This window comes from Amblyomma mixtum, chromosome 3 (genome assembly GCF_055824585.1).
Source record: "Amblyomma mixtum isolate Tamu chromosome 3, ASM5582458v1, whole genome shotgun sequence".
Classification (NCBI taxonomy): Eukaryota; Metazoa; Arthropoda; class Arachnida; order Ixodida; family Ixodidae; genus Amblyomma; species Amblyomma mixtum.
Window position 1 is genome coordinate 210086169 of NC_143014.1, and position 25843 is coordinate 210112011.

The window sequence follows — 25843 nt, forward strand, 5'->3', positions numbered from 1 at the left end:
ACTAAGAGTTGTTCAATGAAACTAAATCAAGCAATAAAAACTCATTACTAGCGAATCCTAATAAAGCTGTATAGGATACTTTTCAACTCTTCGGTACTTCTCTATAGTTTGTACTTAATTTAAGGCACAACAAAACAGGCGACCCCAGGCAATGTTATCAGTGCAGACAAACTACCCATGATGCAAAAATAGATGTCACGCCATTTTCGCCACATTAGTTTGAGCCTGCTGGGTTAATCAATGGCCAATGGCAGTGGTTAAGCTAGCTTACCCAGTATGAGGCTCTACTCCTTTACTAACAATACCAAAGATTTCCATCAGGTTTCACATAGTGGCATCAAGGATGACTCCAAGAGTACCACTGAAGGTGTAGGAAATATAAACGAGCCTGATTGAAGGTGCTTTATCTAATAAAAGTGTTTAAGTGTGCATGAAACTGCATACCTCCAGACCACAACCACTTTCCATAAAAAAGGAACATGAAATTGTTTTCAGAGTCCCTTCGAGAAGAGGTCACTTTTCAGTGATAAATACTTTCAAAGCTGAGAAGCGAGGGTACGCACACACAGTTTCGCATCATTATCATTGCCAGCATGATTGAGTCCTACTACAGGACAAGGGCCCCTCCCACTGATCTGCAACTAACATTCCTCTGCGCCAGTTACAGCCACCCAATCCCCGCAAAATTCCAAACCTTATCTGCCCATCTGACTCTCTGCTGCCTCCTGCTACGGTTTCCTTCTTTTGGAATCAACTCAGTTACCCTAATGGACCAACAGTCATCTGCTCTCCACGTTACATGTCCGGCCTAACTCCACTTCATCTTGATTTCTAGCTTGTGTTTCCTAATCCACTCTGCTCTTTTTCTCAGTTACCTAAGGCTCCTAATTTCTCGACACAAAAATTTAGGTTCCATAACCTGAGAACAAAGAATCCGCGAAATTCCACCGGAGACATCAAATAATGCTTCAGAATGCACCTTGTGTTATATCGTGCTGACTCGTGTGATCGGTGCACTTTTTTTCTTTAAATTACAGCTTAAGAAAGACACACACAAATTGCGTGGATTATTCGCGAGCATGTCCTAAAAAACTCTGCAAAGGTCATAACATGCAACATATACCGTATATTGCAACCTATACGTAGGAAGATCGTGGTGCAGTCCATGCCCAAGGCTAAGGGAAAATTATCTTACACCCTGCATATAGGTTGGCATCGCATATACGTCAACCCTCCAATTTTGATTGGTTGTTTTTAGGCACATACGATACTGGTTTTTTGGTTCAAAGTGAATTGAAGCAAATAGCAATAGTCTTCAAATAATTTCTAATACTTCTGTCACACAAAAAAGATTGTATGGCACAACAGGCATACCGTATTTACTCGCATAATAGGTGCATCTGCATAAAGAACAAAAATTGGGCTTTTTAAGGAATTTTTAGCATACTCTTCATTAAGAGGAGGTGCGGGTCTTAAAATGAAAATTTTTGTTACTGGAGATATCGTAATAAAATTAAGTTTGTATATGAATTTCTTCCTCATGTTTTCAACGATATAATAGACGATATGCGAAATGCGCAGCGCCATCTCTCGGCGCTCCGAGAACTAAGTCCTCCATGTTGGTACGGTACAGAAAACGAAACCGCGGCCCTGCGTTGGGTTAAAACGGCTGTGCTTCGTTTGAAAAGTGGAATAACGATGCACTCTTACGCTATGCAGTCCACTATGCAAAGAAACTACGATGCGTGCCAGAACTAGGTGCGTTCCAGCTTTTCGCTTTTCTATTTTTTCTTTACTCTGTCCCAATGTTTTAGTAACAGCAAATGCCATGTGAGGTATCGTGTATCAGCAAGCCATTCAGTGCACAGCTTGTGCTTTCTGCGCTGATTTTTCACAAAGCTTTCTAGGTGATTTGCGTTTACATTAAGATACAGACCACATCCTTTGTTGCCTCTGATCAAAATTAGAAGACGATTTAGTGCATTTATTAACTCTCTGGTTGGGCGTGAATGTATGTAGACGCATACTTGAGCAACGTAATAGAGAAGGTAATTTTTTTGAGCGAGCCTACGCCTGTGTTCCTCAAGCGTGTATTCCAGTCGCAAAGAAGCACGTTCATTAATGTGCAGGTAAATCGCGGCCATGGGCACTCAGTGCGCTCCATCTAAAAACCTCGATTGCTCATGCCGTGGCGTACTAAGCGCACTCGAAGAACCACACACACATTACTGCTTTTGTTATGTGTTCAATTAAGTTTTTCCCGCGTTCTATAAATTTTGGAAGGGCTAGCAATCTCTCTGGACCATGGGGTTGTTGCAAGATCCCACACATTGTTTTCTTATAATGTCGTACGTGATTGCGCCCGCATATGTTATGCGCGTTAACGCGTCTTTGTGAGGCAATACATCCTACGTATAAAAACTGAGGTGCGAATGCTTTATTTTTTGAGGATTCCTATACATTTGATATCTCCGGCGGCAAAAGTCTGAAAAAAAAAAGCTACTTTATTGTGAAGGCGGGACGCATTACCAAGCTAGAAAGTACGTGCAACATTGTACTGAAAACTCTTCAAGCCATCAGATTTTATCGTTGTGGCAAGCTGCAACAGCTTGCTTCGCAACAAAGAAATTTGTGTAGGTTTGGGAGGAAGCGAATTAAGTGTCAGAGGCAACCGAACATGCGAATTTCACCCCCGCATACACAGCTTGACCAGCATATTGAGTCCGTGCAGGCACCTACAGCTGTACGCTCTTTCTCTAATCAAGCCGCCGCGGTAGCTCAGTGCGTATCTGAAAAAAAAAAAACTGCGTCTTTGCTTTCAATATCTTGAATTATATGTGCCCACTTTACTCTTGTTAATATCGACTGACAACATCGCAATACTCGCTTCAACTGCGTCTTAAGCAAGACGCGGTTTCAATGAATTGCGGCGGAAACCAGCCAGCGCCGGGCTCTGAAACGGTGACGTTGAAAACCGCGGATGTGCATTGTATATTGCACTAAAGAAATCACATTACGCAGCTGGTCGAGGGTCCTGTGTGAATATACTGCAATGCACGAAGCTCCTGGCATCGGCGCAAACGAAAGTTCACACTGTCACAGAAGTTTGTCAAGACACTGTCACAGAAGTTTGTCAAGACATCTGTGCACTCAGCGCAAAATAACCACTCGCTACCCCACCAGATGAAATCGCATCCACCTGGGAATGAAACAGCTGTGATAATGCGTGATGCTTGAACCGATGCTTTAATGCGCGAATTAAAATGACAGTGACGCAGAGTTCGACTCGCCAACACACTTCCCAGTGCCGATTCTGGCTATCATCAACGCCAGACTTGAAGCGAAGCTCAGGACGCGGTAGGAGGAAGTTGGCGCTTACTGAAAGTACCTACATTTGGTAAAAGATCAGCAGTGAAAACAACGCAGCAGCTGAAGCTTGCCTGTTGAAATTTTACACTCAAGATTCATGACAGCTATACCGATATCAAGAATGTACGCATAGCAAACGATGCACCAGCTCGACGAGCTCGCCCGAATCAAGATGGAAACCGGAAGTTGTGGGCGCGGTGTTGCCAGACCACCAAGCAATTTCGCATATCGTCTATTAGTTTTGATATACCTTAATTTGTTCTCATTTATGAAAAAATAACTCAAACTTAATTAGGTATTTCTAATGGGTCGTGAAGACACTTTCCTTCAACATTTTTTGGTTCAGACTTAAATTTATTTGAAATTTATTTGAAAAAAGGCACACTTAATTTAAAATTTTTACCCGCAACTACCTTTTACCTCTTTGCAGAAACTTCAAAAAGCCCTTAAGTGAGCAAAAATTTTTTTCCCAAGAAAAATACTTCGCTGAAACTCGTCACATAATTGCTAACTAGCCCAATTTTTTTCAAATTTAATGGCAGGGGTTCTTTCTGGGTCTGGGCATTTCGCGTGTAATGACTCTATATTGTCATTTCCTTCATATGGCTATTAAAGGCCTACTTGACCGAAATTTTTCAAACCGTAAAAAGGTTGTTTTTTCATAGTACACACCCATATTATGCTACCCACAAAACATTACGCTCCAGTTTCAAGCAGTTATGGTGAAAAAGGCACGCAAAAATCGGAGTTTTCAATACCAAAACTGGAAAAACAGGTGCCATTACCGCCCGCCGGAAGTGACGCATGTTTGAGACTGGAGTCCAGACAGGTTCGGAGCATCTGCTCGTTGCGGCTCGAGCAAAGCGCTGGTACCGGTAGCGCGTGCAGCACTTTGTGCGATAAATACTGGTTATATGTGAAAACACACATCTTAAAACGGATGAAACGTCCTAGAGAAAGTTTTAAACGTGTCTTATACCTGTGCTACACGGCAACGTTCGAATGACATCCGAGTCGAATGACATTCGAGACTTGGAATGGCTGGCATTCGAACCCGACGGACTCCCGCGGTGCTACACGGCACTTTCCAAACGCATTCGAAATTCTCAGCTCGTTTTCAGTGTACAACGACGACGACGGTCACACTAGTCCGACAACGGCACTATCACGGTGAACAGCATCATGTGATTATAGTGAACTATCCGGTTCACTTTAATATTATGGTAATGGGACAAGTTTTTTGGCTAAACGACACCAACGAATCCGATCGGCGTACGGTCAGCCTTCATGCCCTCGAGAGTTCGGCGGATGAGCGAAAACACGCTGATGAGGGGACAGTGCGAATACATGCGCGCTTATACATTATCCGTATTGGAAATAAGCGAAACGAACGGCTATATTTCACATGTGCACACTTGGACACTCAATAGCGATAACCACTTGCCAAATTAATTCCAGTCGACGACGACTCCGTCCCCTTCAGCGACGACTAGGCCTAGCGAGTCCGCAAGGTTGGATCGGTGATTGCGGTGGTTGTGAAGAACGAATGCACACGTTTTAGCGAATGCAAATGGTCAACGAGTGTAGTTTTGACAACAGTGACATGAAATCAACTATTGCTTACATCGCAGGACGCGCATACGATGAACGGGAAGCGGCGGTGTGACTCGAGCTGCCGAGCAGTGCTTTGCGGCCAGCAGCAGTCGTCGACGTCGCTAGCTTGCGACTAACAAGTTAGGCCATATCAGTTAGCGCGAACGGTCACCAAACATACTTCTGGATAAAGTAGTTTAAAATAAAGTACTGGGCATGTCGGAGGAGGCCGAGAAAATTAGCGAGAAGCGCCGATTGTCCGATGTCAACAACCCGGCTGTCAAGTGTTTCTCAGGCGAGCGATCGCGTCGGCGCTTCCCACAGATTGTCGCACTGCTTAAACAAGCACGGGTACAACCGGTACAGAAGAGAAGAGATTATTTAATAGAACTAAAGCGCATATTTCGTTTTGTGTCTTGCAAACGAGCACAAGCTGTTCGTACGAAGCGATGTAAACCAATGTAAACAGCAGTATGACTGCAGTCGTCCTCATCGGCGCACTCCTGGGGAAATTTCATGCACACGCGGTAAATGTTCATTGGTGTACTATTATCTGCAAGCACTCTCTTAGACGGAACACGAACTATTTGCTAAACAAACAGCAGAAAAAAGCGAGTAGCGGGTATCGAAATGAACAGACACAGAGCCGAAAGCAGTCGCGCGGCGGTGGGCGGGGCGAAGCAACGGCGGCGGCGACGGCTATTGGTTGGTTCGGGCTGTGTCGCGTTTCGAAGGCATTCCAAAATCTCGAATGTCTTCGTGGAGCGCCGTCGACTGGAAAGTCATTCCAACCGAATGCCGTTCAAAAACGTCGTGTAGCAGCGCACGTTTGGCAGTCGAGTCGAATGACGTTCGGTTGGAAGGCATTCGAAACGCCCGTGTAGCAGGGGTATTATTTGCTGTAGTAGGCCAGAAATCTCCTCGCTCAACCTCAGCGAAGATGATCGCGCCGCAATGCTAGTGGGCGTTGTTTGCTTGGCAGTATTCGATTACAGCTTGTGCAAAGTTCGGACATAGCGGAGGAAGGAAGCATATTCAAATGGAGGCCAAGTAGGAGTGCTTGTATTATCAAGTCGGATTTTTTGAGCGGGCACGCGCGTGCCAACAGCACATATGTGCGCTCTGTTGTGCGTGCAATATGGTTGTTGTCTTGATAAAAAAAAAATAACTTGCCTTCTTTTTTTTCCTTCTCATTTTTCTCCCCGTCGAAAGGTATTCCCGTCTGTGCATAGAAATTTGGAACAGGTGCTGTGAACGCGAGGTAAATCAATAAAAACAGCTGGATGTCTAAAAAGCTCAAGAGAATCAAGCGCTGCGTTAAGTTAAAGAATATGCCAGAAACAAAATTTGTGTTGCAAAAAAAATATATATTTTTCTCTTCGAGGACCGTGGCATGAATGCGGTGCCGATTGTGGGCTGATTCATCCTTGCGCGCCTCGGTCGGGCCAGCCACTGCGTGTTGCGAAATACATGCCGATTAAAATGAACAAAAACTTATGCGCTGCGTTCATTACTGTATTTACCTAGAATCACTTACAGCCCGTGTACTGCAGGGACGGAAAAGTTTTTCTAATCTTTTCAAACCACACAGCTGGGCAGGACGACGTGGTTGTTGGACACCAGTCGATCGTATACACCCACTGCGCAAATTACCGTAGGCAGTGTCTGTATCGACTGAGTAGTAATGCAGAATATATAATCAAAATTACATGTTGTCTTCGATCCTTTGAAAATATTATCATCCAAATAACATGCGTTCAGTTCTCTGAGGTCTTGGAGACGCGCCTCAAATGGTAATTAACGCTGAAGCTTTCTGTAATCGACCTCGTATGAACGGCGTGAGGCAGTAAGAAATTCGGCGTTCTCAGTAACGCTCATGTGGCCTTACAGGATTCTCAGCCCGGCCTGTGAATTTTCGAGGCAGCAGATATACTCGGCACACGATGGCATTATTGCGCATTGGGCAGAGCTGCACGTGCACTAAACGCGTGCATATGTTGATTCCTTTTCACACGAAGCTGACCTCCCCTTGGACTACTGGCTGGTGTAAACAACGTGCCGTCAAAAGGGCGTTGCTCGATGAGCAAAGCCGTTCACTTTAGCTTCTGAACCGGCTTAGCTTGCTTGTGACAAGCAGTTCCCCCGTCCTCTTTATTCTCCCAATTAGAGACGCCTCGAAGCCTTCCTTCTGAGAATTATAATCCGGTTCGTGGCATGCTTTGCCGATCGGGCCAGAAACAGGTACGTGCTCTGATGCATGATGTAGACCGGGAGAGGTCTATTGACAAAGCCCAACCCACAAAAGGGGTTAGCGCGAGGCAAAAGCGTCAGTCACCCACCATTATCTTTTTTGAAGAAGAGAGGGAAATTAACGTTAAAACCTGAGCTCCAGACAGCTTTCGAGATCGGGGGTGAAGGGCAGTGGCTGAGAGGTATACATGGTGCTTTCCGCATTCCTCGTATTCCTTTCCGCGGCCACGCACTTCGTCGACATGATGCCAGCAGTATATTTTTCTCGGAGACCATCGAGCTTCGCGGTGAAAACAGCCAGAAACGCGCCTGAAGAAGAGCTTACAAGGGGCGCGCACTCACTTCAGAACGCCTGAAACTGGCGAGCCGGCGATGCCGGTGTCTCAATTGTGCATCATTTCCAGTCAGGTTTGTTAGTTGCCCAGCACACCGCTATGGGACTGCGTCGTCTGCTACAGAGGTTTTTGAACGCTTCTAACTAAAATTCTAGACGCTTCACAGCCCTAATATTAAATATAAATATTGTTAATAACATGCACACTATATCGAGCGCAAAATTAGCCGAAGTAAACGTTCGGTCAAGTAGGCCTTTAAGCTGGTGCTGATTCATTTCCACCTGTGTGCAGGTGTATGTCTGTTATCAAGGTGATCGAAGCATGCTGGTTCCAGCGTCCTATTCTTGCACCTGTCGCACAAAAAAGCCGGTCGTACTCGCCCCTCGCACAGATCAGGTATGACTGCTCTGGCTTAGCGTTGGCAGTGCCATCCTCCTCAGAGTGGCGTGGGTGTGGTGGCGTACCCTCACCACTAACATCTTTTGCAGCCGCACAGGGTGGCCATGCCATGCACACTGGTGGTCCGGAGCAGTAGGAAGCGTAAAACACGTGAATAAAAGTTTTTTTAATTCAATTATTGCTCCGAGTAATAAATTAGTGGTGTGCAGATTACGGGAGGGCACAAATTACGCAAGTAAATACGGAGAAGCCAGCATTTTAAAGAACTTGGGGGCAAAGTACAAGGCTTGCAAGTGCAAAGGAAAAGGTGGCAGCGGATACGAAAGTGGTCAGATCATTTAAAAAAAGAAGGTATTGATAGGGATTTGGGGGGGGGGGGGCCTCGCCTAAGGTTGGCATGAAGTTTGAGACTGCATTATAATCGGAGTGATATTTCTTTTCAAACTGACCTGAGTTCTTAAACTACTCCCTCACGTGCTATTCGTTCAGAGAAGGTAGTTTCATTTTTCTATTACACTGTCACTCCTACTGACGTCTAACAACAGCATCAAAAATGAGAGTGTGACCACTAATATACAATTCTGCAAAAAATGCTTAAATCCGCCATGTTTCACAGAATCATGGGTAACTATGGGTCTTATCATATACATACCCTTGGCCAAAGACCAACGCTCTTGAGAAACTCCAGGAGCATCCAGTGGATTTTCAGCTTATCTTCGAGTTGGCGGCAGATGATAAGCGATGCTGAGTCGAGAGTAGCACTACCCCCTGGAGATTGCTGCTGCTGCATACAGCGTGGATCCACGGCTGGCACGTTGTCCACCAGACAATAGCTCAATTGTGACACGCAAGTGTCCAGAGCAGAGTCTATGTCTGTGAATAGCTCCACATGGCGTGGGAAGATGTTGTCTACAATTTCTTTACTCTTGAGCTGCATTGCAGAGAGGCAAAGATAGATGTGAAACTTCAGCAAATTGCGATGAACCTGATTTCAGGTCAAGGTATGTGAAATGCCTAGAAACAAGAATAAACATTCATGATGATCTTACACACAGCCCTTGCTCATTTTCAATTCAATTAAATTCAGTTTATTTGATATCATGGCAAAAATGATGGCGACGACCCAGAGTAAAGCTGTCATTTAACTGCTTGACAATGACACGAGCCCCGCTTTGGCAGCAATGCTGTAGTCTGGCATGTCGGCATAGTTAGGGTTAACAATAAGGGTTGCACCCCATAGGTATTCATTTAAGCAAAAGTGTCCAAAGCAGATTTCTGATTTAACAATGTGCCTATGACATTGTCCCTTTGTGAAGAATAATAGAGTACATCCCAGATCAGAGTGTGAAAGTTCAAAACGCCACTTCAAAGGCAGTGTATTTTTACAGCGATACCTGCGTGTGGGAATCACTCCCAGTTGGAGGTACTGCGTGGGAGCGCAGCCCATAGAGCTATACACATGTGAACAAAACTTTCTGAAAACTTTTTCTCATTTCACAGGGTATTCATGGAGGCAGCCGTTCAATGACAGTTGGCAAGTACTTAAAAGAAGAGTGTAAGAAAGTGTGCAATGATATTTCAAGCTGATATCTTTTTAATCGCCTTCGCAAATGTGTGTTATGTGATGCAGGACAATCCCCTCTCAGGAGCTCTTTCAGCTGGGTGTTTCTCCGAATTACACAAGCTTCTTGTGGAGTCAAACATGTTGTCGCTTAAACTACATTTGCTCACTAACACAGCCATTAAGACTAGACAGCGTAGGCACTTCTACATGAAAAAGCATTCTCAAACACCATGGTAAGCAAACAAAAAGGCAAACCACTCACTCTGGCATATGTGAGCTCCCTCTATGTTTGCAAACATGGTGTTGGTCTATAGCTGGCACACCGCATGTCTGACACATTTTCATATCCCCCACTTGTCATGGCAACTTGTTTCTAAATCTTGTGAAGTCGCGCTGCGCTTGGCTGTACAGCCAGCTCTAAATAATTTGAACTTGAAGGAACTAGGAGTGTGCGAACATTCAAAATTTTCGAATATCAAATAAAATATTCTTCTATTTGACGTGCTGAATGAATCAAACAGTGAATACTCACAATGATTCAAATCGAATATCATCTGAAATTTTCGAACTGCTTCTGAATAACTGACATGAAGTTCACATCAGGCATGTCATAATTTTCTTTGACGCCTGGTTCAAAAACACAGCCCAGTCCTGCAGTCAAACCCATTTATAACATTATTGAAGTGCCATGGAAATACCACTGCAATAACTGATAACTGTTATAGCCAGGTTGTACCGAAAAAAAGAAAAGATGACAAACTTTAAAGCATGTATTGATAGGAAGGACCTGGAGGAATTTGAGTGTTATAATGCCTGTAAGAGCTCGTTAATTTGAACTATTGAATGATCCTGAAAGACTAACAAGAATTGATTGCATCATGGTATATTTGTTTGGTGAATGACTGGACAATGGTTGCTTGCTTTTGAGATGAGAATGGCAACAATTTTTTTTCTTCATATCGTCATAGATTCTTTATTGCATGCATACTGTCGGAAGCGTAGAAGCAGAACTGCTCAAAAGTGGTAAGGGCCTCCCTGACACTGTTCACGGTGCAACGCGCAAGCGCTGGAGCTCCACCGTTACTGCTTCAACCCTTCACAGGCGGCAGCATCACGTGTGAGGAGGCTTCACTGCAGAAGCCGCGAACGGCACGTGACGAGCATGTAGTTTCGGCGCACTGGAAGAACTGGAAAAAGGACCACGAGGATGATTGCGATCGCGCCAATCAGCATCCGAAATGGCGCACAGCAGCGCTCAGTTAGCTGGCTGCTATGGGCTTGCGTGAAGCTCAGAAAAGTGAAACCAAAACTACGCGGTCTGACTGATTTCGAGGCGGAACCATGCGTTTGTCGTCATGTCGGACGCCCATCTCAGGTGCACGAATGACTCTGAAGCATAAAATTCTGGCTTGAACAGGGCTGTCTGGTTGATCACATGTCGTGCCAGTCATACCTGGACGCAGGCTCACTTCGGCAGCACGTTCGAATTAACCGGTGCGAGATCTGTAATGTCCGAATTAGCGAGCGTACGACGCCATAGACTTACATGGCTGTCGGCAAGGAATGTGCTGGCAGTTCGAATTATCCAGATTTACAAATCAATGTAGGTCGAATGACGAGCTTCTTTTGCTATAATATTACAACTTGCAAAGGTTCCTGTTTATTACTGTCCGTGCTGGTGACAGCTGCCACGATCACCTCGTCGGTTAGGTCTTCATTTGTCATAGCTGCATCATCAGCGTGCAAGAATTTGTCGACTCAACCCACCGCTGTCACCACCATTCATCGATGACTAAAGAACTGTCATCACTGCACTGGCGGGAGTTTCACATACCTCCATATTACTGGCATCAAGCCCGCTTTCCGAAAATTCTTATGGGGCAATCCAAAGAGCGTGCAGAATCAAGGGTACAGCGATAGCTGACAAGAGAGGAAATTAACTGCGGTTTAACTGCTGCTGAACCTGGTTAGAGAGCGAAAGCTATGGCATATCGGGCTATTATACACATCTTGACGTCTGTAACGTTGAATGCGTTCCGGACACTGGATAGGCAGCAGGCCCACCCGGCCACCCTGGCAGGTGGCAGTTAATAGCTGATTGTGAAAGTTTGCTCACCCAATGAACACTACAGCCTATTGCTGCAATGCCGCGAGCCTGCCACACCACTGTCAGCACTAACGCATGCAGCCCACATCTCTCTCACCACCCCACGTACCTCAAAGCATGATTCAGGCGTCCGCTGACCCAGGGAGCCAGTCATGCGCACTTTCTTTCCTTCAATTAAATCATCGGAGTCTAAAACATTGTCAACACCAACGCCAATGAACATTTTTCACTACCGCCATGTAGCTTAAAGCACAACTGAGGTATCCACCGTCCCAGGGGACCAGTTATGCGCCTTTCCTTTGCATTGCTTCATCTGAAGGTCAAATGAAGGTGAAATCCGGAAGCACGGTGACATTGGCTTTACCAAGCATAGTGAAGCTTTCGCATCAAAAACCATACTGGCAGCACGCGTGCTCCGCAATGACTGATTGGGAATACGCATAGTGCACGTGGGCAATGCAGCAACGCAGCAGTTCGCCTGATGCGGTGCCTCCTCACTTTGGGACATGTGAAATCTGCAAAATGGGGACCGTGCCCAAGTTTGTGAAGAAGGGACGATGGGACAACGCACGCACTGCCGGTGCAAGCCGTAGCTCAGAATGCAAAAACAAAGAAAAACGCGCCAGAGCGTTTTCTTTCTGCGAGCGCGGCGCACCCCTCAGAAAAGTTAATATAGACTGCTCCATCAATGCACCCTACTTTCTTCTCTGCATGAGATTACTGCAAAGGGGAACACATCCATCATTTCTCCTGCCTGCGTCACTGTGACAAGCAGTATACTCAGTGCGCCCGGTGCAGGTGTCTCTGAGTAAATGGTCTTTCGCTTTTGCACCGTCGCTGCGCCGGCTCGGTCCGTCGTTCAGCTCCACACGCGCGCTTGCGTTGTAAGCGTGGTCTTGCTGATGCGGTTGAAGCGTAACCATGTTTTTGTCTCTTTTATGGATGACACTCAGTGATCAGATTTAATTGTTATAACCGATAATGTGCTACAACAGCATTGCTATAAGCGGTTTATTTTACCATAGAACACATGGTAAAGTTGATGGTACTGCAACTGACCATTGTTATATCCGATATATGGTTATAACTGGTATTGTTATATTGTGCCTATAAACCTACGGTTCTGTACTGGATCTAGTCGTTTAAGACAGGATGGTCTTGCTGACCCATACACTACACATCCGTAATCTAAGGTAGAGCGTATTAGACAGCGGTAGGTTTGTAAAGACATGTTCTATTGGATCCCCAGTGTTTTCGTGAAAGTATTTTCAGTATGTTCAGGGAGTGTGAGGACTTCCTTTTGAGAGCATTTATGTGAGCTAGAAATATGAGTTTTTTGTCAAATGTAATGCATAAAAATTTGTTAATTTTTTACAGGCAGTTCGCTTTCGTTAAGGTATCGGGTGGGGTTGACTTGTAGGCCTCGTTTAAGCAAGAACAGAACAGCCACTGTTTTCTGTGCACAAAACTGGAAACCATTTCTATCTGCCCACGTCACTAGTTTTTTTATTGTCAACTGTATTTGCCTCTCGCATGTTGCTACGTTTGAGTATGCGCATGCTATTTGAAGATGGTCAACTTAGACTGAATACATAATAGACTTGGTCAAATGTTTAGGAGAATCCCCCAAGGTGGAGTAGATTTGTAATAAGGGAGTAATTACTTATTGGCATCCACCCAAGCGCAGCCATACGGCTACAAAGGAAAGCTATACAGCTTTCTCAGAAATTTCGTAGTTAAAGAAAAATTCGTCCTGGTCCGGGGTTCGAACCCAGGACCACCGCTACACCGGAGCAGTCGCTCTACCAATTGAGCTAACCAGGACGGCAAGCTTATGGTAGGGCGAGATCGAATTGATCAATAACTCGAAGTGGGAACAGTGTTGGTCAAATGTTTAGGGGAATCCCCCAAGGTGGAGTAGATTTGTAATAAGGGAGTAATTACTTATTGGCATCCACCCGAGCGCAGCCATACGGCTACAAAGGAAAGCTATACAGCTTTCTCAGAAACTTCGTAGTTAAAGAAAAATTCGTCCTGGTCCGGGGTTCGAACCCAGGACCACCGCTACACCGGAGCAGTCGATCTACCAATTGAGCTAACCAGGACGGCAAGCTTATGGTAGGGCGAGATCGAATTGATCAATAACTCGAAGTGGGAACAGTGTTGGTCAAATGTTTAGGGGAATCCCCCAAGGTGGAGTAGATTTGTAATAAGGGAGTAATTACTTATTGGCATCCACCCGAGCGCAGCCATACAGCTACAAAGGAAAGCTATACAGCTTTCTCAGAAACTTCGTAGTTAAAGAAAAATTCGTCCTGGTCCGGGGTTCGAACCCAGGACCACCGCTACACCGGAGCAGTCGCTCTACCAATTGAGCTAACCAGGACGGCAAGCTTATGGTAGGGCGAGATCGAATTGATCAATAACTCGAAGTGGGAACAGTGTTGGTCAAATGTTTAGGGGAGATCGAATTCGTCCTGGTCCGGGGTTCGAACCCCGGACCAGGACGAATTTTTCTTTAACTACGAAGTTTCTGAGAAAGCTGTATAGCTTTCCTTTGTAGCCGTATGGCTGCGCTCGGGTGGATGCCAATAAGTAATTACTCCCTTATTACATAATAGACTTTGGGAGTATTTTAGTTATTGAATTCATTTTTATAAAAAAGAGTGTAGTGCTTAGTAGGCACCCCTGAGATACTCCTTTCTCCCAAATGAAGTTCCCTGAGAGGGGTGAGCCTAGTTGTACATAGAGAAAACGTTGGAAAGGAAGTCCCACAGGCAGTTCAACATCCTACCGCGGATACCTAGGTGCCCTAGGTCGTGGAGTATCCCAAACCTCCACATTGTATCATACGCTTTTTCTATATCAAAGAAGACGGAAAGATAGTGCTGTTTGTGTACGAAAGCTTCTCTGATTGTATTTGCGAGGCGAAGTAGATGGTGAGTTGTTGAGCATGCCTCTTTAAAACCGCATTGATGGATGTCAAGAACTTCGCGGGATTCAAGGACATACGTTAGTCTCATATTCAGGACACTTTTAAAAGATTTGGTGAGACAGCTTCTAAGGGCTATTGGCCTATAGCTACTAGGAGAAGTTGGGGGGGTTTTCCAGGTTTAAGGAATGGTACTATGATGGCTCTTTTCCACTCCTGAGGTATTTTTTGTTCTGTGAATATTTTGCTTAAGAAATTCAAGAGTGCCTCTACGGCTGGCTGGGAAAGATGAGCAAGCATTTCACAGTGTATCTGGCCGGATCCTGGAGCAGTTTTTTTGCCGGCAGACAGTACTATATTGATTGCCTGGAGGGTAATTAGATTATTGTACTTTTCATTAGCACCTCCACTTGTTAAAAGTTTTAGTTTCTCGGCTGTGTTTTTAGAAAGACTGCATATAGTGTGATGAACTTGAAACTGCAGTGAAATGTTCCCCCAATATCTCTGCCTGTTCCCCTATGCTTGTGTGCCAGGTGTTGTTAAAAAAGAAATTGCGAATGGTGAGAAGTTTACATTTCATTTTCGAACCTGCTCCCACATTTTTTAGATGAGATTTGACTGTTTATAGATGAGACATAACTCTGCCATGATGCTTTCTCGGCACTGCAATGGATGTACCGAGCTTTAGCTCTTGCCTTTTTGAAATTTACAAGGTTTTCCTGTGTCAGGTACCTGCAAAATTTACCCCAAGCTCTGTTTTGTCGTTTTTTCGCTTCCCTGCAGTCTTGTGTCCGCCATACTTAGTGGTTTGGTCGCACCACTCCTGAAGACTGAGGAATAGCTATGTGTGTGGCAGTTATGATACAATTTCTGAACTCTTTATTTGATCGATGCTGAGATTTTCTAGAACTATTTTTTCTATGGTGGCTTTTGCTGTAAAAAGTAGCCAGTCTGCTAAATGAAGCTTCCAACATCGCGGGTTTGTTAGGATGATTTCCGGCGCAGATGTTAAACTGATTACAATGGGGAGGTGATCGCTGCCATATGGGTTGTTGATGACATCCCATTTAAAAATGTAAAAAACAAACGGTGAACTAAAAGACAAATCTAAACAGCTCATTTTCCCCGAAGATGGGGAGCAGTATGAGGCCTTTTCTGTGTTTATAAGACATACATTATTTGCGAGCATAAAATCTTCGATTCTTTGCCTCCTAGAGTCAGAGCGTTCGCTTCCCCAAAAAGGGGAGTGAGCGTTAAAATCCTAGTTGTATGTTTCACTTCATGGGCTGCTATACCACCCTGCAGGACGATGGCTACTCCTCCCGATAGCCTGTTTGCATGCTCTCGGTCATGGGGGAATACCTTATATTTTTTTAGTAGGTTTTTATGCTGGGGACCTAGGTTAGTTTCCTGCAGGCACAAAGCAACAGGGGAGAATGAAGTTGAGATTTCCTTTCATCATCATCATCATCAGCCTGACTACACCCACTGCAGGGCAAAAGCCTCTCCCATGTCTCTCCAATTAACCCTGTCCTTTATGTAATTTAAATTATTTAAAAGCCCCCTGCAGTTCCAATATATTATGAATGCCATCTTGTTTTATGTACATAGGGTGAGAAACTGAGTTTAGGTTGGCCCCATGATTCAGGGTTGTCTCTTTTTTTTTCGATCCAGGCAGTTCCGCAGTACCTCTGACGTCGACGGCATGGAGCTACCGTGGCTCATGTCCATCGCCTCTTCAGAGACGCTGGACGATCGTGCAGACTGCACATGGGTTTTTGTATGAGACCTTGCCTCGTGGGCAGAGGTCTTGAGGCTTGCTGCCTTGTGAGCATGGAGGAAGAAAAAAACTAGGAGAGAGTGCGCTCCGCCTCTGCAAGCCATCCTCCTCTGACGCCGCTGCCGAGGGCCCTTTTGCGCACTGACTCTGGGGAAATAGGCCCTCCACAGTTACCAGACTGCCAACCAGCGGTGCTTTTTAGTGAACGTCCGTGCTCCGATGTAGCGCAGAAGCGCAGCGCCTGTGTTGCAGCTTTGGCGGAATGCGTACCGAGCTCGAGGTTGTCTGAAGGCTCCGCGTCTCAACACTTCTGTTGATTGCACTCTTGAGTTTTTGGGTGCACTGTAGAAAGCTGCAGGTAAACTTTTCATAAAAGGGTGCGGCCGCGACCTCGTCACTGTTCAACGGTGGTTCATAAAGAGAATGAAGAGGAATTCCTTTCGTCGTTATACACACATACGGAGCGTTTATTTCAGAGCATGCTATAAGCGGAGAACTCGAAAGTAGGCGAAGAAAACAAGCCTCTAATAAAGGGCGCCGTGGCTTCCAGAGCGCTCACGGTGGACGGACGTGTTTAACGAGCGCTCCGGCGCGCTGCGCAAGATTCTATTTCTCGGGCAGGCGGACTTCGGCCCACCCATGGGCCCGCCGTTCTCCGCTATTCTCGAGGCACAAGTCGCGCCGAATACGCTCGCGCACATACGCGGTTCGGACGTGAAATGCAGCAGTGAAGTCTCTCTCGCGCTGTCGAGAAATAGTGCTGGCGCCTTTACGTCTGCCCCTGCGCGGTGTCTCCCGGCCACTGCGCACAATCACTTACAAAAAGAAGTGAACTGTATGTACAGTACATAGCCACGCGCACGTAGCGTCCTGTCTCGGACTAGTTGCTCGCGCGGCCCACTGCACTAGCGGCCGTGGTGGGTCGCCCGGCCGCGTATACCGTCCGAGGTAGCACTCACGGAGCGTTCGTGTCACGCGTGCACTACCTGGCGAAGAGCAAGCGGGAAGTCAAGCCCGCCTGTTCGATGAACGCACAGAGGCTCACCATTGTTCTGTCACGGGTGCGCGCACTGCCGCACGGCCACAGGAGCGCCTCGAGACTGTCCGGGATGATTCCCAGCGCCCTGTAGGCCGCGAGCATCTCGCGACGCGGCACTGCAGAAGCGGCACAGCGAAGGAGCATGCTCCAATGTCTCCACTGCGCCGCAGTCAGCGCACGCGTCAATCGGGGGTGGTGGCCGCTGCGGCGAGCGAGCAGTTTGCGCTCACCACGGAGCCGTCAGTGAACACAAGCAGATGGTCGCGCAGTTGCTCGTAGAGCGAGACAGCGAAACCGAAATCCGGCTAAGAGCTACCGCTGTCTTGTCACGTGAGGGCCTATTTCCCATGATGCTTTGCATTATATTTTTTATGACCAGGCTTCAAGATTGTGACGTCGTGCTCCCTCCTAGTTTTTTCTTCCTCCATGCTTGTAAGGCAGTATGACCTGCTTTGGAGATGGTGGAGTAGTGCTAGCTACTTCCACATGGGGCGAGGATAGCTCTGGCGCAGCCTCACTACCTGAGGACTAGGCAGGTGCCAGAGGCCGGTGTGATGAATCGCCTCGTCGCACCACATTGCCAAAGCTCAAATCTACAGTGAGAGAAAAATTGCTTGCCATTCTGATATGTGTTCTTGCCTCTTTAAATGAAATGTTTCCTTTTGTTTTCAATGTAATGGTTTCTTGTTCTGTCTTCCACGATGGGCAAGACCTGGAGTAGGCTGAGTGCTCGCCTTCACAGTTAGTGCAGCAGAATGCTGCTTCGCAGTTTTCTCAGGTGTGTTCTTTTGAAGCGCATTTCACACAGGTTTTGTGGCCATGGCAACTCTGGGAACTATGGCCAATTCTTTGGCAAATGAAATAGTGTCTGGGGTCTCACTGCAATCCTTGTGTACCCCACTTCGATGGAGTCAGCGAGTGTGCAACAAGTGAAGGTAAGTACAACATGCTTGGTAGGAATTTCTTTGTCATCTTTTCTTATTTTGATTCTTTCTACTTTGGTGACACTCTGATCAGCAAGACTGTCCAGCATTTCCTCCTCGCTAAGATCCAGAAAATCAATTTTCGAGATCAAACTGCGGACTGTGTTAAGCGAGCTGTGGGGCGTAACGGAGACACGAATGTCCCCAAATGACAACATTTTTTTAAGTTTAGGAACTTGAACTTTATCACGGATCTCTAGGAGCAAGTCTCTGCTCATTAATAAAAAAGGATTCAGAACAGGATGTCTAAAATACTTCCAAGCATAAGCATATGTACAGACAATAAGTGCACAGCAAAAAGCATTTTTAAGTAGATAGTTAGCTATGCATGAAAATCCCCATGTTACAAGTCTAAGCATAAGTGTAGTGTAGGTGTCAAAATTCCTATCAACCATGTAGATGGCCATTATTTACAATTGTCAGCATAAGCCTATGTCTACTTACAAATGTATTATTTACAATAGTTTACCAAAATGCATTGTGGAAGGTTATGTAACAATATACTAAAAAATCCTGCAGTGTGTCAGTGTGTACAATGAGAATTTTTGCTAGTTACGCCGATGGAGCTGGAAAAATGCGGAAAAATGCTTGCCGGTTGCCGTCCACTTAGCACCTCTTTTTGGCGAAACAAGGTGAATGCTGAACGCAGCTTGATAAAATTGTTTTCATCAACACTGGTCCCCTGGAATGGACAATGACAGCGAGAGAGAGAGATGTCACACAGAAGTATGTATACCCCCTCATGCACTCACAGGATCAGCTGAGGGTTGCAATAAATACAAAGTACAGCAGCTGCATCGCAAGGTATGCCAAGTCAGGTAATGAGTACCACGTCTCTAGTCAACAACAGAGCCTCCAAAAGAAATGCACACTGTTGCGAACACTTGCCACAGAGGGCACTGTTGTCAAAATGCGTCCCAGCTAATTTGTAGTAGAGACCTGAAATATTTAGCCCCTCCCCCTTTTGTTGGTGATGATGGTGCGGAAGGCCTTGCAAATGACAGAACTGGAGAAGGTATGCCCCAGTGAATATTAGGCAATTTATTACAGCACTGTTTTTCTCCTAAAGTTTTGGTTTTAGGTTTCCATGTGCTGCAATGTCAAAGGACAGTGGCACTTTTGCTGCTCCATCGTCTGCTGCGAGCACACACAGCCTGTGGTGGTTCTGTGTACTGTCCTCTGGTGTCACAGATTAACTCTTTCCCTACCATGGGGGAAATGACCATTTTCTGAAGGTTTCAGTACATTTTTTTTTTTCTGTAAAAACTACTGAATTCCGTATTGATTGCAATACCTAAAAACAGAGCTGAATAAAGGTGCTTTCTATCAGTATACGTTTCAACAACAAATTGCATGTTGCAACAAAAAATTTTATTTGCTAAAAACGAGACTTTAGATAAAAAATTCAACAAAACTTGCAAAGACACGCTTGTATATTAAAAGAAAAAAATGTTACAAATTTTCTGAATTATGCAAAATGTTTGTTTGTCTATTGGCCACTCTCTGCAAAAAAATAAAATCATTTCTATCTTGAATAGTATTGCTGCCACAAAAAAAACACTGGAAACCCTATCGTTGTGCATCGGAGCGCGGCCGCCTGTGTTTCAGGCTGGTTTCCATCATCACCGATGTGAAAACTGAATCGTCTTCAGCACCTTGCAGCATTTTCAGGCTCGTTGTTGCACAGGACATGGATTATATCATCGCAGACGAAACGGAGTCCTGAGATTTGCTGTATCTTAGAGCGCGTGCCGCGCATGCGGAGGCGACCAAGCGTCTTCGATGGTCCCGCATCTTCAGAGTGGTTTCAAAAAATGCCGTTTTGTAGGGGAAAAAAAAAACTACATCGGAAACAAAACTTCAGTTCTTCGGCTATAAGACAGATGCGCATCGTGCCTGTAAGCAATGCGGAAGGCTCCGAAGCCGAGCGGCGAAGGCGTCATCTGCGGGCAACATGGCGGGCAATGAGCGCAGGTCCGCGTCTTCATTTCTTCGCAGCGCGTTAAAAAGTGCCCCCTCGCGATACAAAAGAAAACTACATCGGAAACAAAACTTTGGTTCCTGGCCTACAAACTACATCTGCAGCGTGATCATTAGCAACGTAGAAGGTTTTGAAATCGGGGCATGAAATTATCGCTAGCGGGCTAACGATGCTCAATGGGCACGGTAGGGAAGGAGTTAAGAAAACCGAGCTAAACTGCAAGAACAAAATGGTGCTGCAATAACTTGCCAAAAGTTCACCCAGGGATGTCTTCTCCAGTTCTCCTTCTTCTAAGCGGCAGTACAAACAGAACCTTAAAATCTGTTGCCAATACTGCTTCAACAGAACATTACACAAATAACAGTGATTACTGAAATGGCCTTTACAGGCACTTACACTAACATGAAAGGATTTACATATTACAGCAAGGAAATTAATGATAATCTGAATGACTAGTGACGAGTGGAGACAGTCATCAAGTGTTAGTCCATGCAAATTTTTCCTAGATGCAAAGATATTCTACAGCTCTCATATTGAGGTTAAGTCAGGCTTATGAAGCTATTTAAACAAGTTTGTTTCATGCAAGCTACAAGTCAGATCTGTGCTCAAGCACTCATGCACATAATGAGAGAAAACAAAAAAAAAAAGGAAAGTTTGGTGTGCACTGCTCACCTCTATCCTCTCATCATCAGTGGGCAAATATGAACCCTGCAGCATGTTTTCGATGGCAAGGCTGAAAGCAAGGCATGTGAAACTATAAGCACTTGCTGATGGACTGCTCAGTGACAGCCTCATCATGTAAGATACATAAGCAGCTATTATATGTGATAAGACCAGGACTAAGTTCACACTGATAATACAGCATATAAGGAACGACAGCCAACATCCTACAAATGATGGTCAAATAAACAACTTTTCACAAATCTCATAAGTAGCAGGGCTTAAGAAAAAGATGGCTTACAGAACAAACCCTTCAAATTCTGTAATAGACGTCTAAAAGCCCCAATACTAATGCACATTCAAAATTTTGCTATATCCTCTGGCATTTTTCCAGAAGACATGCAAATCGCAAAACTCTCATTCCCAAAGGTGGCGCTGCATCAGATACGACAAATTACCGGTTTATTTCATTTCCGCTGACATTATGCAAAACTTGGGGAAAAAATTTGTGAGAATAAATAGTTTACTATCAAGGCGCTTGCTTTTATCAGACTGTCAATTCAGTTTCAAGAAGCAAACGTCCACAGAAATGACACCTGTTGGGCCACGATTTAGTCCAACAAAAGCTCAATTACTTTAGCATCAGAAGAGCTGGCTACGGTGCGATGTCAGCACATGTTAAAGAACCGCAGGTGGTCAAAATTTCGGGAGCCCTCCACTATGGCGTCTCTCATAGCCCAGGTCTCTTTGGGACGTTAAACCCTATAAGCGACACCATTCACACTTACAGCATCGTAACCGAAAGGTTGCCCCTGATCTCACTATGTTCAACTCAGAACCGCCTCTCTCTAAGGTACTACTAGGCAGCATTCTGTGGGTTGGTCTGTGCTGAATGGTTTGACATATGCATGAAACTGTGCCAGTTCTATTGAACGCTGTGCGTTTGCTCAAAGTAGCGCATCTCATGACATGACAGCAGCCAAAAAACTTATAGATTCCAAAAGTTATGAAGAATCTGACTCCGCCGTTTCTGTTGCACTGTGCAAAGTGGCGCGTAGGTAGGCTGTCACCGAGTTGATGGGTTCTTCACTGAAGTGGTGACAATGAAATACATGCTTTAAATCAAGAAGTTATTGAAGAGGTGTCGCTTGAGACCTTGGACAGCTTGAGCGTGTGGTTAGGTCGTCATCACTGTACCCAAAAAGTGTCTCTGGCTGTCCACCGATTAAAGTAGAGAAGAACTTCCCGACAACTTTTACTAATATTTGAGCTCCACAACTTGTGTTCACTGTCAGCAGATGGTGGCAGCAAAGTGACTGTCCCTGAATGACTGGTAGGTGAAGGCATAGGTAGACTGACAGGCAAAGGTGGGACTGACTAGAGCTGTGCACGGGCTCGGGCCGGTCTGAAAGCCTGTACCCGGCCCGGCACGCGGGCCGGGCTCAGGCCTTGGCTCAGGCTCTATTCACCCGGGCCCGGGCCGGGCTCGGGCCACGGTATATTTGTCTCGGACGGGCCGGCCGGGCTTCGCGATTGCTCCTGCATGGCTCCAGCCGCCCTACTGTTCCAAGGTTCGAAACTAATCTCCACATGAGTGGTCTCACGAGCCCAAATGACACTGCACAAAGGAAGGTGAGGTGAAGAAAAAGGTTATCCTGAGCATGGAGCACAAGATAGCAACGATGTTGCCCACAATTTTGGCACCTTAGGATGCTTTCCGCCGAGGAGCGCGATGAAGTGTACGGGCGCATACGAGAGCTCGTCGCGTCGACACCACAGGGGTGCCGGAAACTATGCAAGAACAACCTCCTGCGAAAAAGCCGTGCATGGATTTGTTCAGCGAGTGGAGCGATGAAATCAGCAATCGGAGTGCCGAAAGAGACGAGCTCCAGCGAGTATTTGGCCACAGAGTCGACCCCTTGCTCAGAGTTTGAGCTATCACAGTTTTGGAGAAGCAAGGCAGCGACGTACCCAAAGCTTTCTCTTCTTGTCAAGAAAGTGTTAGCCATTCCGTCTACCAGTTCAAGCAGCGAGAGAAATTTCAGCGCTGCCGGGTGCATTATGCAGGAGCGCCGCACTTGCCTCAAGCCGTCATCAATGGGCGATTTGTTGTTTTTACATAATAACTTGGAGTGATAACTCTCTACATGCGCCGTGTTTGCATATACTCACTAATTTTGATCTAGACCATGAGAGCCGAGCATTTTAAAAACATCGAAATAAACTGATTTTCCTTAAATTATCTCTTTCTGTTTCATCGTCACTTCAATTTCAGTTTTGCAGTTCGGGCCGGGCCCGGGCGGGCTTAGGTTTCTTCAGTGTCGGTCCGGGCCGGGCCTCCGTCAGTAGTGTAGGGCTCGGGCCGGGCGCGGGCCGAAATTTGCGGCCCGTGCACAGCTCTAGGACTGACTGGCAACCGCGAAGCCAGTCACTGCTGTAAGCGGAGGTGCAGATGATGAGTCACTGCGAGTCATCACAAACATTGTGATCACCCAATGGTGTCAAGTTAACAACTTTTTATACTTAGTAGTATGTGGGGCCTAACGTCCCAGAGCAGCACATCAGCTACGAGGGACACTGTAACGGAGAGCTCAGAATTCATTTAGAACCCGTGAGGTTCGTTCACTGAAATGTGGCAGCAGCACTCGGAATTTGATCCTGTGACCTTGGGATCAGCAGCTGAGCAACATAGCCACTGAGCCACTAGATCAGGTACATCCTGCAAGCACTTATGTGCAAATAGGCTCACTGCCAACCCAGTGATGTTTGCTCAGTATCAAAGAAAACTGAGGGAAAAAGAAAAAGTAGCAAAAGTTTCGCACATAAAAATGCACTGACCTTTCATCATCTGCAGGTGCATGTCTTGCATTAATGCAAACAATGCCGTTGACACGTGAAAAGAACAATGGTGTTCCCTCATAGGAGCCTGCAAACCAAAAGAACGAGATGCATCTTTGCTAAAAAGAGTGATAGAACTAAACATCTACTGTCGTTATTTTATCCTATAGAAAAAACGAAAAAAAAAAAGATGTGGTTGGGCACATGTGGCACAGTTTACAGCTGATGCCACTGCAAGCACAGCAACAGAAGTGCACATGCCTGCAACAATCACAATGCTATTGTTAGACAATGAAGAGAGTGAAAACACATGAAGAAAAATACACAACTTTTTGCTGCTGTTTTTAGAACCGTTAATGACTGTACTATGTGCATCTAGACATGGCATGTTGCTTGATAACTGTAGCAGCAACAAAAAACTTGCCATAAGAAGAAATAGATGTCTGCATTTGTATTCAGGTCAGCCCTTGCACTTCAATGCAGATTTATTACACTGATAGGCCAGCCCAAGCTATTGGAACTGAATATTTCACGTGCCTCATTGATGCTGTCATCTCACCTGCTCCTAGAAGCTTGTCCTCCTTGAACTCAATTACCTCCGGGTCATCCTCATTGCTGCCAGCTGCAAAAAAATGATAACATAAATAAACCTTCCTGGCCATTCAAGCACAAGCACACTATTGACTGCAGACCTGCCAGGTAATGTTTAACTGACTGTACACCAGAACACATTAATTTCAATACTCACGTAGAACCTTAGGCTTATTGATTCATATTTTGCTAGGGTTGGAGCTCATCAAAAATCAAGGAACAGAGGCAGAAGTGGACAGCAGTATATGTAGGCCAAACAGGTCACTGCATTAATGATCTCCTTCATGAACATAAACGCAACATAGAGAACAAGAATGAACTAGATGAACTACTTGTACTACACTATAACAAATGCAAACATTGAACACCACTCTTTCAAAAATGTTCTTTAATTGGTATAAGCAAGGATTGGCACACACACAAAATCATTGAGGTGAAAAAAATAGCTAGACCAGGAAGAGCTTGCATGAGCACCCCATCTGTCTATCTCTTCGACAAAGCTTTCTTAGCTCCATTGCACATAGAAATCATGCAAGTCATTTCGTGCTGCTGCAGTGGTACATGTATGCTGTATTTACTCGCATAACAGACAGACTCGCATAATAGGTGCACCCCCAGTTTGGTCGCGAAAAATTGGATTTTCTTATTTCTGCGCATAATAGGAGATGGTGATAAACTGTTTTTACACGATTGCAAGCCGAGGTTTCCCCTACCCCCCAAATCTGAGGTGAAAAAAAAAAAAACACTTGCACATTCCACAACCCCAACTTATCTTAACAAAGTTTCTGCTGAACTGACTACCAGTCTTCACTAGTGCTACTGCCGTTGCAGCTGCTGCGGACCCACAGCACGTACAACGGCATCACGTGGAACAGCTGCACACAGTCTTCAGGGATGCTCACTTTAAACATCCGTTTGTAAAGTTTCATCTAAAGCCAGAAACCTTTCTGACTTAGGCCCATGAAAACCTCGGCACTAGGAGTCAAGTAAACAAAATTACCGGCCTGCCGCACGCTTTCCGTGTTCGAGAGCCAACTCCCAGCCGTGAAGATATTAAGATGCTTGCCCGTCGTGCTAAAATAGCAACGCCCTGTGGCAGCACATGAAAGCCAGAGCTACGATGAACATGCTACCACAGCTCCCGGGCCTTTGTCAGCCACAAAAAACTGGAGCTGGTGATGCTGATGCCGATATGAATAGTGAAAATTCACGATGGAGGCAAAAGTTGATGATAATGATGATGAGCTTGGCCTCAGGCGCCATCCGTGGGCGGCATCTGGAAGCTCCTGAGTGTGTGTGTATCCTCCGTGATCAAGCGCACGTTGCTCACAGCCGGAGCTGATCGCGGAGGCCACGGCACATGCATTTCAAAGGCTGTTCCCACATGGGTCGTGGAAAGTTTGGGTGCGGCCCTTACAAGGA

The 25843-nt window shown here is 45.6% G+C and overlaps 1 protein-coding gene across 5 annotated transcripts in view; it reads right to left on the reverse strand.

The window, feature by feature from the left end:
* The window catches only part of LOC149353523 (nuclear pore complex protein Nup133-like), a 111184-nt gene that overhangs the window by 53106 nt on the left and 32235 nt on the right, over positions 1–25843 (reverse strand). For all 5 annotated transcript variants that reach the window (XR_016291002.1, XM_089582614.1, XM_089582613.1 and 2 more), the window contains 5 exons: positions 24390–24452; positions 23831–23918; positions 21005–21065; positions 18944–19033; positions 8599–8877 (listed from right to left, as the gene is read on the reverse strand). Coding sequence is in view for 4 of the 5 variants with exons in the window: in XM_089582614.1 (XP_089438740.1) it covers positions 8599–8877; positions 18944–19033; positions 21005–21065; positions 23831–23918; positions 24390–24452 (581 nt within the window). In the remaining variant the exon portion in view is untranslated. The remainder of the gene's footprint in view (positions 1–8598; positions 8878–18943; positions 19034–21004; positions 21066–23830; positions 23919–24389; positions 24453–25843) is intronic.